A 20,111-nucleotide genomic window follows, 5' to 3' on the forward strand; every position below is an offset into this window, starting at 1 on the left:
ATTTTTATCAAAATACAACGGCGAAAAATATAAAAACGCATCAATCACGCGTCAAGTACGTAAATGCTTAACTCAAGCAAAAATCTACGTGCTTGACCGTCTCGAAACCTTACGTAAACATACAGCGCACCTTTTTAAAAAATTTGTTTCGAAAGTCTTCCTTGAACTTGCATCTCTGTACCAAAGAATAGGTATACCTACCTAGCTGTTAATATGAAAGTAACTTTAAATAATGTAATAAATGTGTAAAACGAGTTCTAATTGTTTTATTTTTACTAAATTTGCCCTCTTCCCTTTAACTAAAACTTGTACGGTGACTGAGTTTTTGTATTAGCACTGGCTAGATTCTGGAAATCCAGCCAGTAGGTACCTATTCTTGGCACCTTTCCACGCGGGCATGATTTGTACAGTAACACAGTACCTACAGTAATAATAATTAATTAGATTAGGCTAGCTTTAAGTTTTATTACAATACTAGAGGATGCTTGCGACTTCGTCCGCTTGGATTTAGGTTTTTAAAAATCCCGTGGGAACTCGTTAATTTTCCGGGATAAAAAGTAGCATAATATGTCCTTTCCCGGGATGTAAGCTAACTACTCTGTACCCATCAAAATCGGTTGAACGGTTGGGCCGTGAAAAGCAAGCAGACAGACAGAGACACTTTCGCATTTATAATATTAGTATGGATTAAAAATATATATTATGATTAATTTAAATAATAAAGAAGTCGGTTTAATAAGAATAAAATATAGCGCGCGATTCTCGCCAGTTAATCGTTAGAGACGCTAGCATATGTTAAAAGTACTCTGTGGACACTAGAGACAAAGTACTCTGTGCACTAGAGCACTAGAGAGTAGGACCACAGAATACATTTACTCGAAGGAGTAGGACAGACTATGGACAGACTATAGTTGAGAGTACATCAATCAATTTGGTTATTCATCTGTGGCGAATTTTGATCCACAGACTATGAATCTATACTAAAGCCACAGACGTATATAGTGAAAACTCCGCTTTGGTTTTGACCATGAATATGGGATAGAGCCATGATAGAGCACTTCATAAATTCCTTAATTTTAATCCTGGACCATAATAAGATTTATCTAAAAGTGTAATTTTCCTAGGTAATTTTGTTGAACAAATTTGAACAATGGTTTATTAGAGGGAAATATATTATTTTTAATCAGGTTAATTTAAAAAAATTTGCCCACAAGGCCCAAGAGGCGGTAAATCAAACTGGTTATTAAAAATTGAGGTATAGCTAGTTACTTCACATTTCCATTAAAAAATTAAACCTTAGCAATTTGTGATAAGAAACAAATTTTAGGCAGTATAAAACTTGTAGCTCGATCTAGCTCGAAAGAATATTCTATAGAACGACCGCTTGTGGTCTCTAGACTAAACACTTCCATAAAAATATCTATGATAAAAATACTGTCAGAAAAAAAGAAAATTATTGCGTTTGTTAATTATTACTGTAGATGGCGCTTAAGTCGCTTGTTTTGTGCGGTCGTTCATTCGACTGCGTTCGACTTCGACATCCGACAAGTAAGATGGCGGCTATGTGAAAGGCGAAACGTTGTCGTATTTCTACTTGTAAATAAAGTATTCGCTTCTCTGAAACAATATTGTAGTAAAAACTAAGAAGGGAAGATTAGTTGCAAAGTGTATATTGTTCAGTGATCAGTTATATGTAATGTATAACAGAGTTTAAGTGGTTTTTAATTTCACAATAGACAAAACCCGTCGCAAGGGATCTAAGAGTCGTCGAGGCCATATTTATGATGTTATCTGTCGTGTGAGCGTCCTCTGAAACCACATTGATAAATGGTTATTCAAAACTAATGCGATGGTATGTTTCTTTATTCGAATGTTCATTCTCTAAAACAGATTCATGTAAAATAAGTTTCTGCATTGTTCGAACACATTGACGCTTCTCTGTCCGAGCGGCGCATTATTTTTGTTTCGAAGTGTTTATAACCGAATCAAGAATGTAATACTAATTTGCAGTTTGAAATCACATTTGAAAATCTTGATTCACTAGTATTTTAATTGGGAATCATCATGTAAGACACCTTTTTTTGTCTATTAATGTTTAAATGCTTGTTTTTTTCTTTTCTTTTCAGGGGTGTTATTTGGACGGAGAATAATTAAGTTATTCAGTATGACTACAAGTGCTCCAATTTAGTGGTAGTAAATATATGATTTGTGTGTATTATACAAACTATGGATGAAAGTGTGGACTACTATTGATAAATTACATACATTGACACTACACAAAGTAACACGGAGGTGGTAATGGATCCAGTAGGACCATGGTCAGCATATGCTTCGTACAATCGACTGGCAGGGGTACAAGCTGGTGCTGCGAGTGGGGACTTCCATCACCATCTGGCCAGTGGTGGTACTGGATTGGGCGGTCAGGCTGTGCCGTCGACCACCAGCCAGCTGCTCCTGCAGGCGGCGCACACCACAGCATCACTAGCAGGCCAACTTGGCTCATCAACTGCATCTCCGTTTAATCCTGGTGGATTTCTCTCCCCCCCACCTGTGGGGTATGATGCAGTGTTCTCACCTCTGTTCCATCATGCGAATCCAAAACCTGCACATTACAGTTCATCTCTTCAGGCACAACATCGCCAAGTGATAGCACAGGCTCAAGCTGCAGTTGCATCAAAACAGTCCTCAGTGGAAACTGAAATTTCTTCACTAAGGGAAAACTATCCACACCAGGCACTAGCCACGCAAGGAACTTCATTTTTCGATCAATCGTCAACCCCGGGTAGCACAGCTGGCTTAAATTGGCAAGGAAACAACCAGCTCCCTAGTCCGTTTGGAATTCTACCTCATGAAAGTGTTGTGCCCTCATCTCCGAGTCCAGCAACAACAAAAGCATCAGCAACATATGAAAACTTTAATGCTCACTTTGCTGCTGCACAAACTCTGAATAACCACCTCAATTCACAAATTTCCAGTGCCAGTAAACAAAGCAATAGGTCGGGATCTCCGGCGACAGCGTCCAAACAACCAGCTTCTTCTACATCATCCTCATCATTTTTTCAACCTCCTTCATCTTTCGGTAACCAGGCTGATAATTCATACAGCACGAGTAGTGCAAAGAGTGGTCAACTTTCATCACAGCAGGATTATGCTGGAAGTAAGTCATATTCAAGTTCTGCAAGCAACCCTGCTCACTCCCAACAATCTTGCATTGTGTCAACTCCATCAGTGACTTCCTCCCCCACCCCTCCCAGTAAAGACTACCGCTCCTCTACCACCTCCACCAGACCTTCTGCTTCCATCTACAACTCCCAGTCACCTAAAACTGCTAGCATTGAAAAAACAACTCCCAGCAACAGTAGTGGATTCGTTTCTCCCACCTCTAAAGCACCACAAATACAGACTAAGGCTCAAAGTAAAATATACCCAGAGTTAGGCAGTGAACCAAGAAAGAGTTGTGATTCCATTGATAAGCCCCAACCGCAGTCATCCCCCATAAGTTACTCTATAATGGATGCCCCTGGTAGATTGAATTATAGTGGAAGTGGTGGCTCTTCCAAACCAAACAGAATAGGCAATTCTCAATATGCAGGTTCTCAGAGTTCAAGTTTTAGGCATTACCAGAGTGGTAACAATGTAGAGTCTGAATATCATGTTCGTGCAAAAAGCAGCTCCAGTACAGATACTGGCTATTCCAGTAGTAGTTCTCAAAATGGCCCAGATTGTGGTGCTGCCGTAGCACGAAGACAAAGCCCCTTGCAAGCTGCCCCACAGACTTCTCCAATAGGACATGGCTCTAGTCCTGCATATCCCATGTATCATAGTCCTATGAACTCCACCAACTCCCCACAGCAACATGGAGATCACTATAGCAAAGTGAACAATGCTGCACCAAGGTCACCATTAGACGCTTCTGTGTCTAGACCACCTTCCCAGAACAGTCAAGTGGCCTACCCTTCTGTTATCACCAGGGCCTTAGGCATTGAACAAAGCAAGTCATTTAATGAAAATAGACCGTATGAACGTACTCAAAGCCACACCAACCAAAGTTGTTGGGAGACTGAGAGACAGTCAGCCAGAAAATTTAGTAGTAATGGTAACAGCAGCAGCTCTACTAATTATAATAATGGTATAACTGAAAATACTCACAATGAGAAAACCACATCTCAGACATCAAATGACAGAAATTTGCCTGAGAAACAGCACTATGTTGATGGGAATAATGTCGCTTTACAAGATTTATCTAGTTGTCGTGGGGACCCAATGAGTATTGTTAAAAACTTGCAGACCTTACAACAGAGTTGCCAATTACAAGAAGTTAAGCAATCTAAAAACCCGACTCCCGTGCCGCCTACACCAGCACCAACCAAAACGGTAGCCCGGCGAAAAAGTACTGAAAAACCATCTCACACAAACATTAATGAACTTTCAAATGCTGCAGTGATGGCTGATTATTTGGCCAGTAGAATTCCACCCCCTGCTCACAGTTCCACTAGTAATCAGCAACAAAATGGGTACTTTGACTTTGAACGTTGGAATCTTCCTCCTCCTCCCCCTAAAATGTTTTCAGGCACATCTGCCTTTGGCTCTCAAGCACCCCTACATGCGACAAGTTTCGCCAATCAACATCAAGCTCTTGCAATGCAGCATAGTCACGCCCTCACCTACTTCCCTCCATTTCATCTCGGTCCTCATCCGGACTTCCAATCTTCTGTGGAGTTAACACCATTATCTTCATTCAGCGATACTCCACCTTCGGCTTCCTCGTCATCTTTTTCCACACCAGAAACTCGTGAAGAGGAACAGCCTAAGGTGGTAGTGCCCAATATAGAAGAAGAACTTGGTTTCCTTGCAGAACAACGAGCTAATACTGCGTCAACGGTAGCACCCTCTTCTCAGCAGCCGAACATTAACAGTACTTCGCAAGATACAAAAGTAATGGATAAAAAGTTCAACGTCCCGGTCACAGGCCCCGGCTCGGGTTTCATGGCCTCTTATTTGAAGTTCTTACAAGGGGAGCGCGATACTTCCCCGCCGCCGGCCGGCAGAGGCGCCAGAAAGTCGACCTGGTCGAGGACCAACACGAATAGTACTCCCAACAACAAGGCGTACGGCAACGACCACAAGAGTCCTTGCGAGGCCGGCAGCGCCAACGGTGCGATGGCGCCCGGCGGCATGGCGCTGAGCAGCCCCGCCATGGGCGTGGCGCCTGCCATGGGCGCTCCGGGCCTGCTGGGCGCCGGGCCGCACGCGCCGGCGCACCTCCTCGCCGCGCAGGCGAAGGGCGCGGAGCTCGAGGACCCGCGCTACTACAATCTCAACAAAGACCGCAAGAGAAAGTACGACGGGTCGGAGGAGGGCGCGTACGACGCGGACGAGGAGGCGCGGCGGCTGCACAAGCCCGTGCTCAACGTGCCCAGCACGCCGCTGAGCGACAAAGGTAAGAAGGGGCGGGCGCCGGCGCCCAGCAAGCCGGCGGCCACGCCCCCGCCGGCCGCCAAGAAGCCACGCGCGCCGCCGCCGCCCGCGCCGCTGCCGGCCGCGCCGCAGCAGCAGTACTATTACCAGCACCAGCCCGAGGAAGGTGCGTTCAACTTGCTAGATTTCCACTTGCGAAGTAGAGCGCGATGGTGAAGAGCTAGCCCTGAAGCTTGTATGACAGGAGCAAGCTAACTGCCCGCGAGGCAGCATGCAGTGAAAACTTGTTACATTTTAACTGTGATAATTATGTAAATTTTTATTAGATGAAATCTATTATTATTTACTGTAAATAACTTCTACGAAGAAAATGCGATGTATCTATCTTAATGGAGGTGGTTACTTTAGGGTTAGCCTGTAACAAGATTTCATTGATGTAATTGTTAATGACACATTATGAGTGCCATTTAATTGTAAATTGTAGAATTTGTGACTCTTGTCATACTCGCTTTCGAAGGGGTGCTACCATTAATAATTCCAAAATTGTGGTATATTTTTTTTATGGGATCGATACCAGTGGTTGTCTGTTGTATATACTAAATAATGTATTGTACTTTACAGTATTTGAATTTAGTTGGTACTTATGGATAGTGTATTCATATACTTCGCTGTTAGCCGAAAGTGATTTATATTATAAGGAGAAATGAATTGCATAATAATACATTGACAGCTATAAGTTAGTGTGAGTAATGTATTAGAAGGCCATGCCCCGAACATAAGTTTTTGTATTTCTATTTAATTGTTATTTGTTTATGCACAATTCTCAATATTTTATGTAAATATTTTTGTATAATAGGAGGAGACATAAAATAAACGCGAGTATATTACTGATACATGTGTTAAATAATTTTAGTTTGTAATTATTCCTGGTAGCACCCCTCACTTCGCCAAATAGGGATAACATGTTCATTTCTATGAATAGAACATTTGTTTGTAAATTATGAATTACTTTAAAACAGATATATCACGACTCATGACTATATTATGTCAATAATGTGTACATGTTATCGCAAAAGGTGAATTCTTCACCATTTGGCTTTCCTTGTCCCTACCAATCCTGCCTCATTTACATTCCCTAATGACTTAATTGTGAATGAGATTAAGAAATAACAAAAAGTTTGGTGTTAGTTTTTCTATGCAAATAAAAGGTAAAGTTAATAAGATTATCATATTATTATTATATTATGTTAATTTACTATAATTGGTTTTTTAAACTGCTTTTATAATTTTAGCTTCTGCACACACAGCCGGGCTGGGCTACGGCAGCGTGTACGGCTCGACCGAAAACGACGCCAACTCCAACAGAAAGTTGCACCATATAAAAACACATCAGCATATTTCCAGAACTGGGCAAATTGATAGTAATATGTCAGTTGAAGAAATGCCATATCAGGTATTTGTCTATTCGATATACGTCCATTCCATTTGCTTTATATTATAGGTACTAGCTGATGCCTGCGACTTCGTCGTTTAGGTTTTTAAAAATCTCAAACTCTTTGGTTTTTCCGAGATAAAAATAGCCTATGGCACTCTCCAGTCTCCAGGTCTAACTATATCCATGTAAAATAACTACGTCAATCAGTTGTACCCCACGCGCCTCTTCAAGTCTCTACCCGCCTTCTCCACTCCTGTCCCGCTGGCAAGTAACATACTGATTTTAAAGCCCAATGCAAATAGGAATGTTAGTAGGATTTGGAAGCAAGCAGAAGCGGCATCGCGTCTGTTTAGTGCCTTTTTCTGACGGACTTGGTAGACTTGGTAAAATAACATTGTAAATTGAAAAACTAAAAAGAGCAACTGCCGAGTTTCTTGCTGGTTCTTCTCGGAAGGAACGGCATTCCGAACCAGTGGTAAATTAAAACTACCCGACTATTCAAAAGCACTTGTAAAAAGTTTACTTGAATAAACCATTTTCTACTCTATTCTATTCTAAAAGAAAGAAATATCAATTTATAACCGACAGTTTCTAAATCCCATCAGTTTAGGGAGTCAGGCGCCCTGCAGCATCGGGATTGAGGAGTTGGAATTAATTTTTATATGGAACAATGTCGTAAAGTTTCTCTATCAATTAAAAAAGCAACTACGCAAATCGGTCCAGTAATCTTGGAGATTTCGATGTACTTAACTATATAATTAGAAAAATACAACTCCTTTTTGAAAGTTTATTCAAAAGTAGCCTATGTTACTCCCTGGTTAATCCTCTACTTTTCTGTAAAAGTCCCGTCAAAATAGGTTTAGCCGTTCTGAAGACTAGCCCGTTCGAACAGACAGACAGACAAACAAAAATTTAAAAACTTTTGATGCAGTTATGGTACAAATAAGCATATGAGCTTAATTATGAGATAGTTATTTCGAAATTAAAGACAGACATTTCAATTTTATTAATTAGTATAGAAGTATATATACCTACGTCACAACAACCTGCAAGTTTTTACGACTTCACGTAAATAAACCTTCGTTTTTGCAGTCGGGGGAGTTTGTGGCGATAAAAACCGACTTGAACGAGATGTGGCCGGCGATATGGAGAGTCGACGGCAAAGCGTTATTGCAAAAGTACGAGCCCTTTGAGGAAAATGGAAAAGTATTATACAGAAATATATCCACGGTTAGTAAAATTGGGATGATGCCGATGTCAAAAATCAATTATTTCCTAGGAATAATCAAATAGAGAGTCTTCAAAAATTCGAAAAATCCACGTCCACTGTTAGTTTTAAGTTTGCTAACCATTTTTATATTACCGATCGATATGAAAAAGTATGTTAAATTACGTCGAATCTTTATGACGTCACATCTATGTATTTCTTACAAGTTCCCATACTAAGTAAGCAGGGATCTAAAACATGACCTTGAAAGCGCAGGGCGCAATATCCTGGCTGTGATGACGTGAATTCAAAATGCTTAATTTACTAAAAATTCTATTATAAACTTATATCAAACATCTCAATTAGCTATGAGCTTTTTAGCCTTATGTTGTTCTTACGATTCCTTACACGTACGTTGATAGTACTATGTCAGAAAACTTCCCGCAAGTGCCTACAACAGTTTTACAAAATTTCAACTCAATCGGATGAATGATCCGAGAACGTATGGGTTTAGGTAACGAAGAGACAGTCATTAATTTTATATATAAGATTTGCTTCATTTTAATTGTAAAATAGTAATTGTAAGCCTGTTTCATCACCTCCAGATAAACTTTATCTAACGAATAAATTTGACGTTATGACAGTTTTTGTATTGGGAATCTGTCAAAATGTCAAATTTATCCATTAGGTTTATCTGGCGGTTGTAAAGCAAGCCCTAAATATATTTTGTTACAAATCCAAATAATACCAATCTAAATAATAAGCTGTGATAGCCTAGTGGTTAGGACGTTCGCCTTCTAATCGGAGGTCGCGGGTTCGATCCCGGGCATGCACCTCTAACTTTTCGGAGTTATGTGCGTTTTAATTAATTAAATATCACTTGCTTTAACAGTGAAGGAAAACATCGTGAGGAAACCTGCATGCCTGAGAGTTCTCCATAATATTCTCAAAGGTGTGTGAAGTCCACCAATCCGCACATGGCCAGCGTGGTAGACAATGCTCAAACCCTTCTCACTCTGAGAGGAGACCCGTTCTCTGTAGTGAGCCGGTGATGGGTTGATCATGATGATGAAGCACCAATCAAAACTTTTTGTCCAAATTTAAAACATATTTTTCAGTACGCCGCATGGAATCCTGAAAATAAAAAACTGTACACGCAAGTTCCTGTAAAAGTGCGGTCACAATCCCACTTAGAAACAATAGTCGAATTAGTAAGAAGTGAACTTCCACTCGATGACGTCAACTTTATAGAAAAGAGGATGTTGGAAACTCAAATGTATCAAGAAAATTTCGAAGTTTATATTCAGACATTAATATCACACGCACTGGACCCTAATTTCTTGACGGAAATATTTCAAGAGCAAGGTAGGTTTTATAGTAAAATAAATAAAAAATTATGTACTGTACAAGGAATATAAGGAACTGTAACTCGGACAAGGGGTTTTAACCCCAAAGGGGCACTTATAAACAATTTTTACTATGAAACCAAATCTTAAATTCTGAGAGAAAAACCAACGTCTACAAACTTTCTCGAGTGGTAAGATAATTATAAGCATTGGTTTCATAATAAAAGTTGTTCATAATGATTTGTACCTACAGAGATCCTATTTTGGTTAAAGTTTAAGTCAAACCATTTATTCAAAGTAGATACTATTGTATTCTTTTTTAGTTAATTGTTGGATTTGAAGGATGATATAGTGGTGATATTAATTACGTAAACTTTCCAAACGCGCCCAGGTTTAAGAAGAGCCCACAACAAACTCAGCCGGGTTTTCTTCATTCTATATTCAGCGTAGTTTCATGATCCTTTATTTTGACTTCATTTTACTGCTATTTCAGGTTTACACCACCAAACATTCATTCATTCATTTACAGACGAATACTTCCTGTCGAACGTGAAGACGGTGGACGAGGTGACGGAGACGATGCGGTCGCGCGTGTCTGCGGGCGCGGGCGGCGGCGGCGGAGGCGCGCGCGCGCTGGACGCGGCCGTGGCCACGTGGCCCGGCCTCAGCGTGGCGGCGGGCGCGGGCGCGTGCCGCGCGTGCGCGCGCCCGGCCGTCGCGCGCCTGCTGCTGTACGGCCAGCCCTACAACCCCGCCACGCTCGAGCCCGTGCAGCCCGACGCGAGGCTGGCCTATGAGAAGGTAACCTCTCTCCTCGTGATCCTCATCGCTGAGGGTCATTCATCATCATCATTATGATCATGATGAGCCCATCACTGGCGCACTGCAGAGCACGGGTCTCCTCTTAGAATGAGAAGGGTCATTACTCGTTTCCATATTTTATCACATAGGTCTTGGGGTTTTCTTGAGATATTAATGCGGTGGGCTCCCAAATAATTCTACATACGATTTGACTAAGGTTACAGGCTTACGGTTCTTTAGGTTTAATATTGTCGGATGTTATAGTGATTATAACTGGAACCGACCGACGCGACGGCTGAACGTGCTCTCCGAGACACGCACTAAACAAAAGAGACTAATTCCGACTTTCGAAGACTGTCCAATAGGCTGGTTTTTACCGCGGGATAGTATGTCTGCAAACCGTGTCATAAGTAGCAGCCGCTGCTACCAGCCGATGGTCATACGACGCTCTGCCGTTCCAGGAGTTCCTGGTGTGCACGGCGTGCTGCGGGCGCGTGCAGCTGTACTCGCGCATCTCGCACCAGAAGTACCTGATGTACGCCGAGTGCAGCAAGCGCGTCGCCGAGAAGCGCATGCAGAACCCCAGCAAGGACACCACAGTCATCCTCAACGAGTTGCTGGCAGACGAGGTGTGGCTGTCGCAGGTGAGCGTGTCCATTTTGAAATCTAGTTCTCGTTGAGAGATTAGAAAACATAGTTCCATTTGTGATTGGTTGGTGACCCAAAATGGTTAACGCCCACTGAGATTTAGAGATTTACTTGCCTCTATATTTTGTATGGGATCACGTAACAGAGAGAGCGCTATACTAACTTCTTTCCGTGGATAGGGTGTAGCCAGAGTGAACTAGAGTGAGGGAACTCTCGGTGTGATCCTAATGAACGATATATCAAATATTAGACTATGGGTGACGTGAAAAATAGGTTATTCATAGGCTACCTAGCGTCAAATGTAGGGACATTTGATGCCCGCCTGCATTTGACGTCGAAGTTTAATTACAAGTTCCCTAACTGTCGTGAACTGTGGTATAGCGAAAATCCGCCTACGATATTCCGTTGCATTGTAATATTAAACGAGCCAAAACGAGAATTTCCGCTAGATTTGGTCATGTGTTTTTGGCTAGGCCAAGTGTTCTTTGGGAAATAAACCGAATGTTGTAAGTATGTGATGTTTTGTTGTGGCAGCTGTTCCGGGACGTGCGGCACGGCTGGGCCGACGCGGAGTCGTGGGAGCGGCGCGTGCGGCACGCCATGTCGCGCCAGATGATTTAACGTTCCCCACACCGGCACTAGCGCGCGCCCTGCACCGCGCTCGCGGCCCACGCCCGACGGACTTACTCACGTTTCTTTTTTTACACTTGTGAAATATGTGCTGTATGTATGTATTTTTTTAAATATTTTTTTAAAACTTTTAAATTTAAAGAAAGCTCACATGGTCGCGCGTTTCACAAATCGCGTCGTTATAATATCCGTACAATTCAAAACAGTGGTATAATTCGCACAATCATCAAATCACCGCTCGCGACGTCCGGCAATTCATGCGAACTATATAAGGTAAGTAGGGCCTAATAATTATATACTGTTTCTTTCAACAGGATATACAATTAAAAATAACCTCTCTATGAAAACAGGATCAACATAAGTTGTAAAATAAGGCAATAAATTATATTTTAAATAGTAGTATAATAATCTCCCTATAGTCGACATTTTAACTTTGTGACAACTGTCATGTCAAAAGTACGATTTTAGTCCCGTATTTTAAAGGTGAACTGTACTTTTGACATGACAGTTTACTCAAAGTTAAAATGGCGCCTGAGAACTCATTTTTAAGGACTTATTTTATATCCTCTTTCACGCAATCTATTTCTTTGATCGTCCTCTCCTCATTGTATTGATTTTAAATATTTAATGTGATCCTTATGAAAATATTTAATAAATCCAGCCATCCATCATGTTTTACGGGACTCATTTCAAATGTCTACACATAATTGCACAATTAATAAAATATGCGAATCGCGCAACCATCTGAACCTAGAATTAAGCATTAAATATTTTCTATTCGAAATGGACGTAATAACTACTATAGTTTAGAATTGTAACGGATGAACATCACATATTATTAGTTTTCTTTTTATTCAAACGTTGAATTTCTGCTGGCTGTAACTTGGTACAGTTTTTGCAATTCACGAAGGCGAGTGAACTTTACTTGTGGTTACGTCGTTTACATGGGCATTGCGTAAGTGTGCGTGCATGTTGGACCAATCAGTTGCGAGCAAGCGCTCGCAAACGCACACATTTAGTGTACCTTACTTATACCGATACGACTTAAACACAAGCGTGAGCCACTCGCCTTCGTGAAATGCAAGAACTTTTTACAAATGAAAAGTTTAGTTTTTTGAGCATTCTAAGTATATGGGTGTAACTTTAATAATGACCTGCGCCGAGGAGGGACTATATTTTTATTACGTATCCGTTTAAATATCCGTGAAGAACATAAATGTGTCTTTGAGAACAACATCGCGTAACGCACACGATGGACTAATACTCACAATAAATACCTGCAGAAGTAGCTCTATTGTGACTCTTACTGTTAAAGCGAGATAGCTAAATGCATTTAAGCTCTTATTAGAACGTGACGAATGATTAATTATTTTTTGTCCTTATCACCGTGCCACTTTTTAGTATAATGTATGTGAGATTTTGACAAACAACGTGAAATAAGGTTATGCCGACGCAAGTATTTTTAAGATATATTTGATTTAATTTCAAATTTGAGTACAATTTTTCTTTTTGAAGTTATTGTGCAATGGTGGATTGCAATATCTAGGCTACAATGGCCGAAGCAAACGTAAAAAAGAAGGATTAACATTTCACAACTGATGGCACGCTAATTGCTTATCTTATTAGATCTGTCGACTAATAGTACGGTGAAACACTGCACCGTAGTAAAAGATGAGGGACTTGTCCTCCGCGGATAAAATAGTCCGTCGTCTGCGCAGGCCCTTAGAAGACAGGTTTGCAGTTAAGCTAGAGGATGAAATATAATTGACATAATACATTAAAATCTAAAATGGTAATTTTTGCGTAACTTTAGCTACTATATTTATGTGTCCCATATTTTTTTTTGGTTCTGTATGAAGATTCGATTCTCATAAAAGGTTTTTTTGGCGTAACGCTGCGTCTGCGCTTAGTTAGTCTACCACGACCACGGAGCCTTTATGTTTGCGGGCGTGAATGTGAATATAGGTACAACGAGCCTTTGTACACTCGCCGAACATCCCTGAACGTAGAGTAGATTATTTCGTGTTCGTCAAACGAACGCGAGTTGTACGCTCAGTGTCTATAATCGTGTCATTCGAGGCTCCTTAATATATGATTCCGAACCACGCTGCACGCAGCAGTGCTGCCGCAACAGTGCTGTCGCGGCACTACTGGTCCCCATACAATCTCTATAAGCTTTTATGACTAGCTTATGCTCGCGACTTCGTCCGCGTGGACACAAATTTCAAACCCCTATTTCACCCCCTTAGGGGTTGAATTTTCGAAAATCCTTTCTTAGCGGATGCCTACGTCATAATAGCTATCTGCATGCCAAATTTCAGCCCGATCTGTCCAGTAGTTTGAGCTGTGCGTTGATAGATCAGTCAGTCACATTCTCCTTTTATATATTTAGATTAGCAATGGACAGCACTGTTGCGGCAGCACTGCTGCGTGCAGCGTGGTTCGGAATCATACCTGAATTTAGACCAAATCAGCGAATGTGAATACTAGCCCATTCTATACGAATTGTAGCTCTCGTGTTCTCGTAGAGTTCAGGAGATATTGATGTTTACACTAAAAGATCAAGAATATCAAATAAAGAATGCTTGTGCTCCGATTCTGTTCGTTTAGTCTAAAGTCTAAACCCACCTTTAAACCTACGCTATGCAAATTTTGTTCGTAACATGCTTCGCTCGTGTTCGGGTCGCCAAGCGTAGACGCAACGTAACAAATTAACTTATTCACGTATTGAAGACAAAATGAAGTTCATAGTACCCTGTGGGAATGCTGCTACATACTCAAAGCAAATGAAAAACATTTCCCTTCAAGAAAATCGTGACTTATAAGGATGTCACGTCAAGGCATCTATGGAATGTATGTTCGAGAGTTAAACGTTAGGTGCGGGTGCCATTTTCGCATAATGGGACGCATTGTTTACCCTGTGTAGTAGTGCCGTCGGATGTATGGTTTGTGATTTTTTTCTTTACCGTATTTTTTAGCGTATTATAAATGGGGTTTGGGACAGCGGAATTGTTAATATATTTACGAGTATAAGCATTCTGGAAACTGGGGTTTCTTATCAAATGAAGAATGTCATTATTTACTTTAAAAAATGATCTATATAGATACATTTATTCAATAATTTTTACATAAAACCCTTCTTGAAATCCTGTATGCATTGTATAGGAATATGAAATAAATATATTATGAACTCTGCTGGAAGTAGAAATGGGGAATAGTTAAATAATGGCGAAAGTTATTAGGTATATCAATGAGTTCAAAGGTCGTGAGTCTCGTGGCTATCAGTAAAGGCCTTTGTAAAATACGTATTTCGAAAATGTTAAGAAGTAACAGATATTGTTAAAAATACCATAATTAAATATTTTTATGTACATAAATTAGATAAATTGTCATGATGTGCAATGCCGAGGTGGAACAAAAGTTTTTTTTTTTCAATTTTTTGTTAATTAATAAATTGCTTTTATTTCTTTAATTTTGTGAATAATAAATAAATACTTAGTGGCAGAACGAAAACAATATCAATAGTATATGGTATAGGTAGCCACAGAATATAGCATGTAGCATTAAAGTAATTTAGCTTTAGATTTGGTATGCTCGAATACCACTACCTACAACAACGTCGCTCTGCAATCGATTTTTCATTTAATTCGACAGATATAAAACATAGGTACTGCAACAAATAGATCCTTTGAAGTTTAAAGCTGTCAAAATGTAAACATATGACTGTGTTGTGGTGTGTTGTGCTCGTAATATGCTACCAAAGACGTAAAGTACGGAGAAGTAGAGCAGTCTTTTTATAACTTAAACCTAGCCTTATGTATGTTTATATACCTATGGTTCAAAATAATAGGTAGGTATATTAAAAATAAAATACAGAGAAGATCCAAACGACGCGCGGCGCGCCTGTGCAGCAACTATTTTAAAGTATATAAAGATCAGTTTGAGTTGTGATCAAGCAAGATACTCTACTCTGCCGGTGTGCGTTGTGCCTCATACGTTTTTTTAAGGTGGTCTTTCGAGTCGAGCGTCTGACGTCGCAACAGTGCGGCAGATTTAAAACTCAAACTCAAATACAAAGTGCGTGCCATTGTACACTTTTTGATTGTCTATTGTTGAATTTGTAGGAAATGTCATTCGAGCGCTGACGTCTTAGGCATGATTTCCTATGGCATTCCGATCCACGGATATTGCTATTTTGTATGAAGAAACGTAACACGGACGAAGCTCGGCTGACTCAGGCACGGCACGGTCTGATGTGGCCTCATACAAATTCCCAATCTGGTGCCTCGGACGCGGCACGGCTCGAGCCCGGCTCGGTCTAGCATAAATCATCCCTTAATCGTTCATGGCGCTCTTAGCGCATTGAAGCTCAAGGTGCGTTACGATTGGTCGATTGTCACGAATTACGTTGCGACTTGCGACACTTCACAACACAAACAGTAATGTCTAAATGTTGTAGAGTCAACGAGAGATTGCTTTTTTGACGTTTCTTTGTCAGATATCAAATTAATGTGTGTGAGAGGGCACACAATATTATTTTGTGTGTAACTGGCAGATGGCAAAAACGCAAGCTCTCGTTGGCTCTATAATAATAGGTTAAACATTTTAACTGCCAACAAAACAAAGTAGAACGCGTAAAGTTTAACTCTTCACGCTCCATTCTAACTTTTTATGTCAAATTTCATGTCAAAATTACGATTTTTACTTTTGACATGACAGTTGACCCATAGAGTTAAAATGGCGCGTGAGGAGTAATTTTGTACGGACTATAAATAACTTAGCGCTCTTTGACTCTCTTGATCTCTATGGAAGCGGTCTTACGTTCAATGATCATAATATATTATCCGTATGATAAAATCGTCTGCCAACTTATCTTTTAGATTATTAATGTTTTTGTTAAGAAATAAGTCAGAAATACATCAACACAATTATAGTAATAATAATAATAATTTATATTTTTTATAAAGGATAAGTGGTAATTTTTTTATTCTATAATATTTTGTATCATCACAATGAAAACGTTTATATGTTTAACTATTCTACTTTAAGTTTACGTAGCAGTAGGTACGCATTTTTCAGGGTTCCGTACCTCAAAAGGAAAACGGAACCCTTATAGGATCACTTTGTTGTCTGTCTGTCTGTCTGTCTGTCGGTCTGTACCTACAGGGTACTTCCCGTTGACTTAGAATCATGAAATTTGGCAGGTAGGTAATTCTTATAGTAGACATTAGGGGAAAAATCTGAAAACCGTGAATTTGTGGTTACATCACACAAAAAAAATTGTGATCATGAACTAATAATTATTATTTTCCATTTTCCAAGTAAGATAACTGTATCAAGTGGGGTGGGGTTATCATATGAAAGGGCTTAACTGGTACATTCTAAAACAGATTTTTATTTATTATTATGCATCATAGTTTTTGAATTATCGTGCAAAATGTTGAAAAAATACGACTGTATTACGGAACCCTCGGTGCGCGAGCCTGACTCGCACTTGGCCGGTTTTTGTAATTTTTATTATTGCTATTTTGGTATATCGTATCGCGGTAGAAGGCGACCGGAGTTATCCATTTTACATGAATTCGTGCTTTGTTCTGGCGCACAGCGCACGAACACTCCGGGTACGCAATGATTGGACGCGCGATCGTTCATCGCAGCACCAGATTGCGTTCTAACGGCCGGTTCACACATGTCCCCGTTTTACTGTTCCGTTTTATCGTGTACGTTTTTTTTTCGTTGATGGCGTATTAATTGTATAAGCGACTTCACACATGGCACAGTATTCTGTATACAGTAAAAAATATCGTTCCGTAAAAAAATTACATTCCGTTTTGTCATCGAATACTGGACGGACGGAACGGAAATATACGGATACGTAGAATTTTAACGGATAGATACTGTGTTTTACTGTGTGGTATACTGTGAGTTTTCTGTTCACACATCGCATCCAGTAATGACAGATCCGTTGATCGTTATACGGTGCCTATGTGTGAACAGAGCATAAATAAATAATAATCCGTTAAAAACGTACCAGTAAAACGGACTCCCATGTGTGAACGGGCCGTAACACGCCCACGGCCCAACGCAGTAATGTGTCTGTAGCTTGAAAAAATGAATGTGATTATGATACTGTTATTTATCTTTACCATAACCTACCAAATTATTTATTCTTAACTACTGCCTCAAAACAAAACCGAGTAAGTGATTTAGAAATTTAACGGCAAATAGCATAAGAAACAAAAGCTGTCGATAAGAGTAGGATTTAATGTAGTTTTTATTTCATTTGTATCGGATCCGCCCACAGAATTACACACTTAATTTAAATATTACTAATTGTACTATTGAAACAGCTAGAAAAAACAACCAGCATTTTGTATAAATCATAAAATTCATTATACGATACGATAATACGTATATTTCTAATGTAAAAGTGTCAGTCTGCTAGCTTTTCATGGTCCATCTGTTAAACCGTTGTTGACGAAAGTTGGTACAGAGATAGATTGCATCTCAGGTGAGGACATAGGTTTCAAGAGTTTCCACGGAATTCTTAAAAAACCTAAATCCAGGTGGTTAAGAGATAGCTTGCATCTTAGAGACGGGCATAGGCTACTTTTTATCCCGCAAAATCAAAGTTCCTACGGAATTAAAAAAAAACTAAATCCACGTAGATGAAATCGCGGGCATCATCTAGAATATAAATACCATTGAGGCAAATTGATAATGGCGCTAAACATTTCTTAAGTACTAGGTACTTAGTGTTGCATTTTTTATATTGTCATACTGAAAATGATAACACTACTTTTAGACCTATCGATGTAGATTAGAGATTTGTGTAACACCAAAGTAGCACTAATCACCCGAAAGTTTATAACTACCAGCAAAACTATCACAAAATGTTAACGCACCTCAATTCCGTCCCGTTATCGCAATAATAAGTAAAAAATATCATAGCTTTGAATATCGTTTTTAAGCTGCAAAACTAGCTTTTAGATAAACCTTGAATTTGAAATTTCTTCTGTGACTTGCTGAGCACATACAGAATTACAGACTATTATTTCACGCACTTCGCTGTTCATCTCGGAACGAACTTGAGAGCTTTACTAAATTACTTGTCATGGATGTGTGAAAACGCATGTGTACAGTAAGCTTAAAATTAAGTTAAATTTGTTAGTTAATTACTAAACAGCTTAATACGTGTAAATTAAGCCTAAGAGCATCTTAAAATTGTCGATACAGCCTGATATGATTTAAGAAAGCGACCGCGAGAAATTTGAATTCTCTGCTGTAGACTTATTATTTTTTGGAGCTCAACTATAATATGTGAAAGTTTTGTCTCTCACTAGGTTTTGATTTGTGGCAGACGGTATAATTTGGAATGATCTGCCATTTCTGCCAATCACATTGTATATAAGAGTAATCGCAGACAGGATGTTTTTAGCATTGCATCGATGCTGCGTTTAGACGACTTTCTGCTTTCATTCACAGTGGTTGTATGGAAATCGCGCTTTTAACTGATTTTTGCAACGCGTTTTGGCGACTTTCTGTGTTCGATCATGGTTCGAGCATCAGCGCTGATGCTAAAAGCAACGCTGTCTGTTATGGCCCTAATACCCAAGAAGTACCTATAGCAAATAATTGGTATACCTACTCATTAAATTAGAGTACTTACGCTAAATATCACATTCCTAAATCGGCCTTTCGAATGTTATCAAAAGTAGGTACCTACTGATTGAAAAGAGTGATCTTTAGTATTTAAGTTTCGATTTGCCCTTATTTGTAAATGAACGAAAATGGTATATATTTCTACTTTACAGATAAGTACACGATTAGAAAATATTTTGTAAAATTAATATTATTGTATTGGGTTGTATAGATTTATAATAATATTCATAAGCCGATTAAAATACGTAGTTCATGCGCATTAAGTATCTATTGTAAAATACAAGGTTCTGTCTGGTAACGTAAAGAGGAACTCTATTTATTTTGTTCTAATAAGGCAGGACTAGGTACCTACTCAGATTTGTTTCACATTTTTTCATTATTCGAAATCATAATAAATGGCAATTTTATCAACAAGAACGTTTTATTTTTTACCTAATTCCCAGTGTTCTATCTAAACCTAATAAGGCCAGGGAGAAATCTATCGGAAAATCATGAACAGAGTTCCTCGCACCGAAATTCATTTCGGCGTATTTCCGCTGGCACTGCGAGCAGCGGCGCGCAGTCACAATCGCGACGTGTGCGCGAACTGACTCCCTTGAAAAAGGACCCCGGATGGGTTCGAAACTAGTCGGGCTAACGTTGACTAAATACGTGAGTACAGCCGTTGACAGATATTATATATATATTTTAGCTGAACCGCCCCGGCTTCGCTCAGGTGGAATTTAGAAAATCGAGGTGGGGGTTAAATTTCTGAAAATCCTGAAATACATATTTCTTCATTTGTTGCTGAAAACCCAAATACTAATTTTCATGCAAATAACTTGAAAAATGACGGACTTTCATACAAATTTTCATCCCCTATTTAACCCCCTTGGTAGTAGATTTCCAAAAATCGTGAAATACGTATTTTTTTATTTTTAACCGAAAGCTTAAATACCAATTTTCATCGATGTAACTTCAAAAA

The 20,111-nt window shown here is 39.6% G+C and overlaps 1 protein-coding gene across 2 annotated transcripts; it reads left to right on the forward strand.

The window, feature by feature from the left end:
- The first annotated feature begins 1,500 nt into the window (after positions 1-1,500).
- On the forward strand, positions 1,501-19,564 carry LOC117982784 (serine-rich adhesin for platelets-like). Of its 2 annotated transcripts, XM_034969199.2 has the most exons (9): positions 1,501-1,852; positions 2,127-3,157; positions 4,856-5,440; positions 6,711-6,871; positions 7,946-8,083; positions 9,179-9,425; positions 9,936-10,207; positions 10,669-10,851; positions 11,390-19,564. In XM_034969199.2, the coding sequence occupies exons 2-9, from the start codon at positions 2,299-2,301 to the stop codon at positions 11,474-11,476; spliced, it is 2,532 nt and encodes an 843-aa protein (XP_034825090.1). In that variant the 5' UTR covers positions 1,501-1,852; positions 2,127-2,298; the 3' UTR covers positions 11,477-19,564. The 2 variants fall into 2 exon arrangements, with proteins under 2 accessions (XP_034825090.1, XP_034825088.1); XM_034969197.2 differs by having other exon boundaries at positions 2,127-5,440.
- The last annotated feature ends 547 nt before the right edge of the window (positions 19,565-20,111 follow it).

The sequence above is a fragment of the Maniola hyperantus genome, chromosome 6, assembly GCF_902806685.2.
Source record: "Maniola hyperantus chromosome 6, iAphHyp1.2, whole genome shotgun sequence".
Taxonomy (NCBI): domain Eukaryota; kingdom Metazoa; phylum Arthropoda; class Insecta; order Lepidoptera; family Nymphalidae; genus Maniola; species Maniola hyperantus.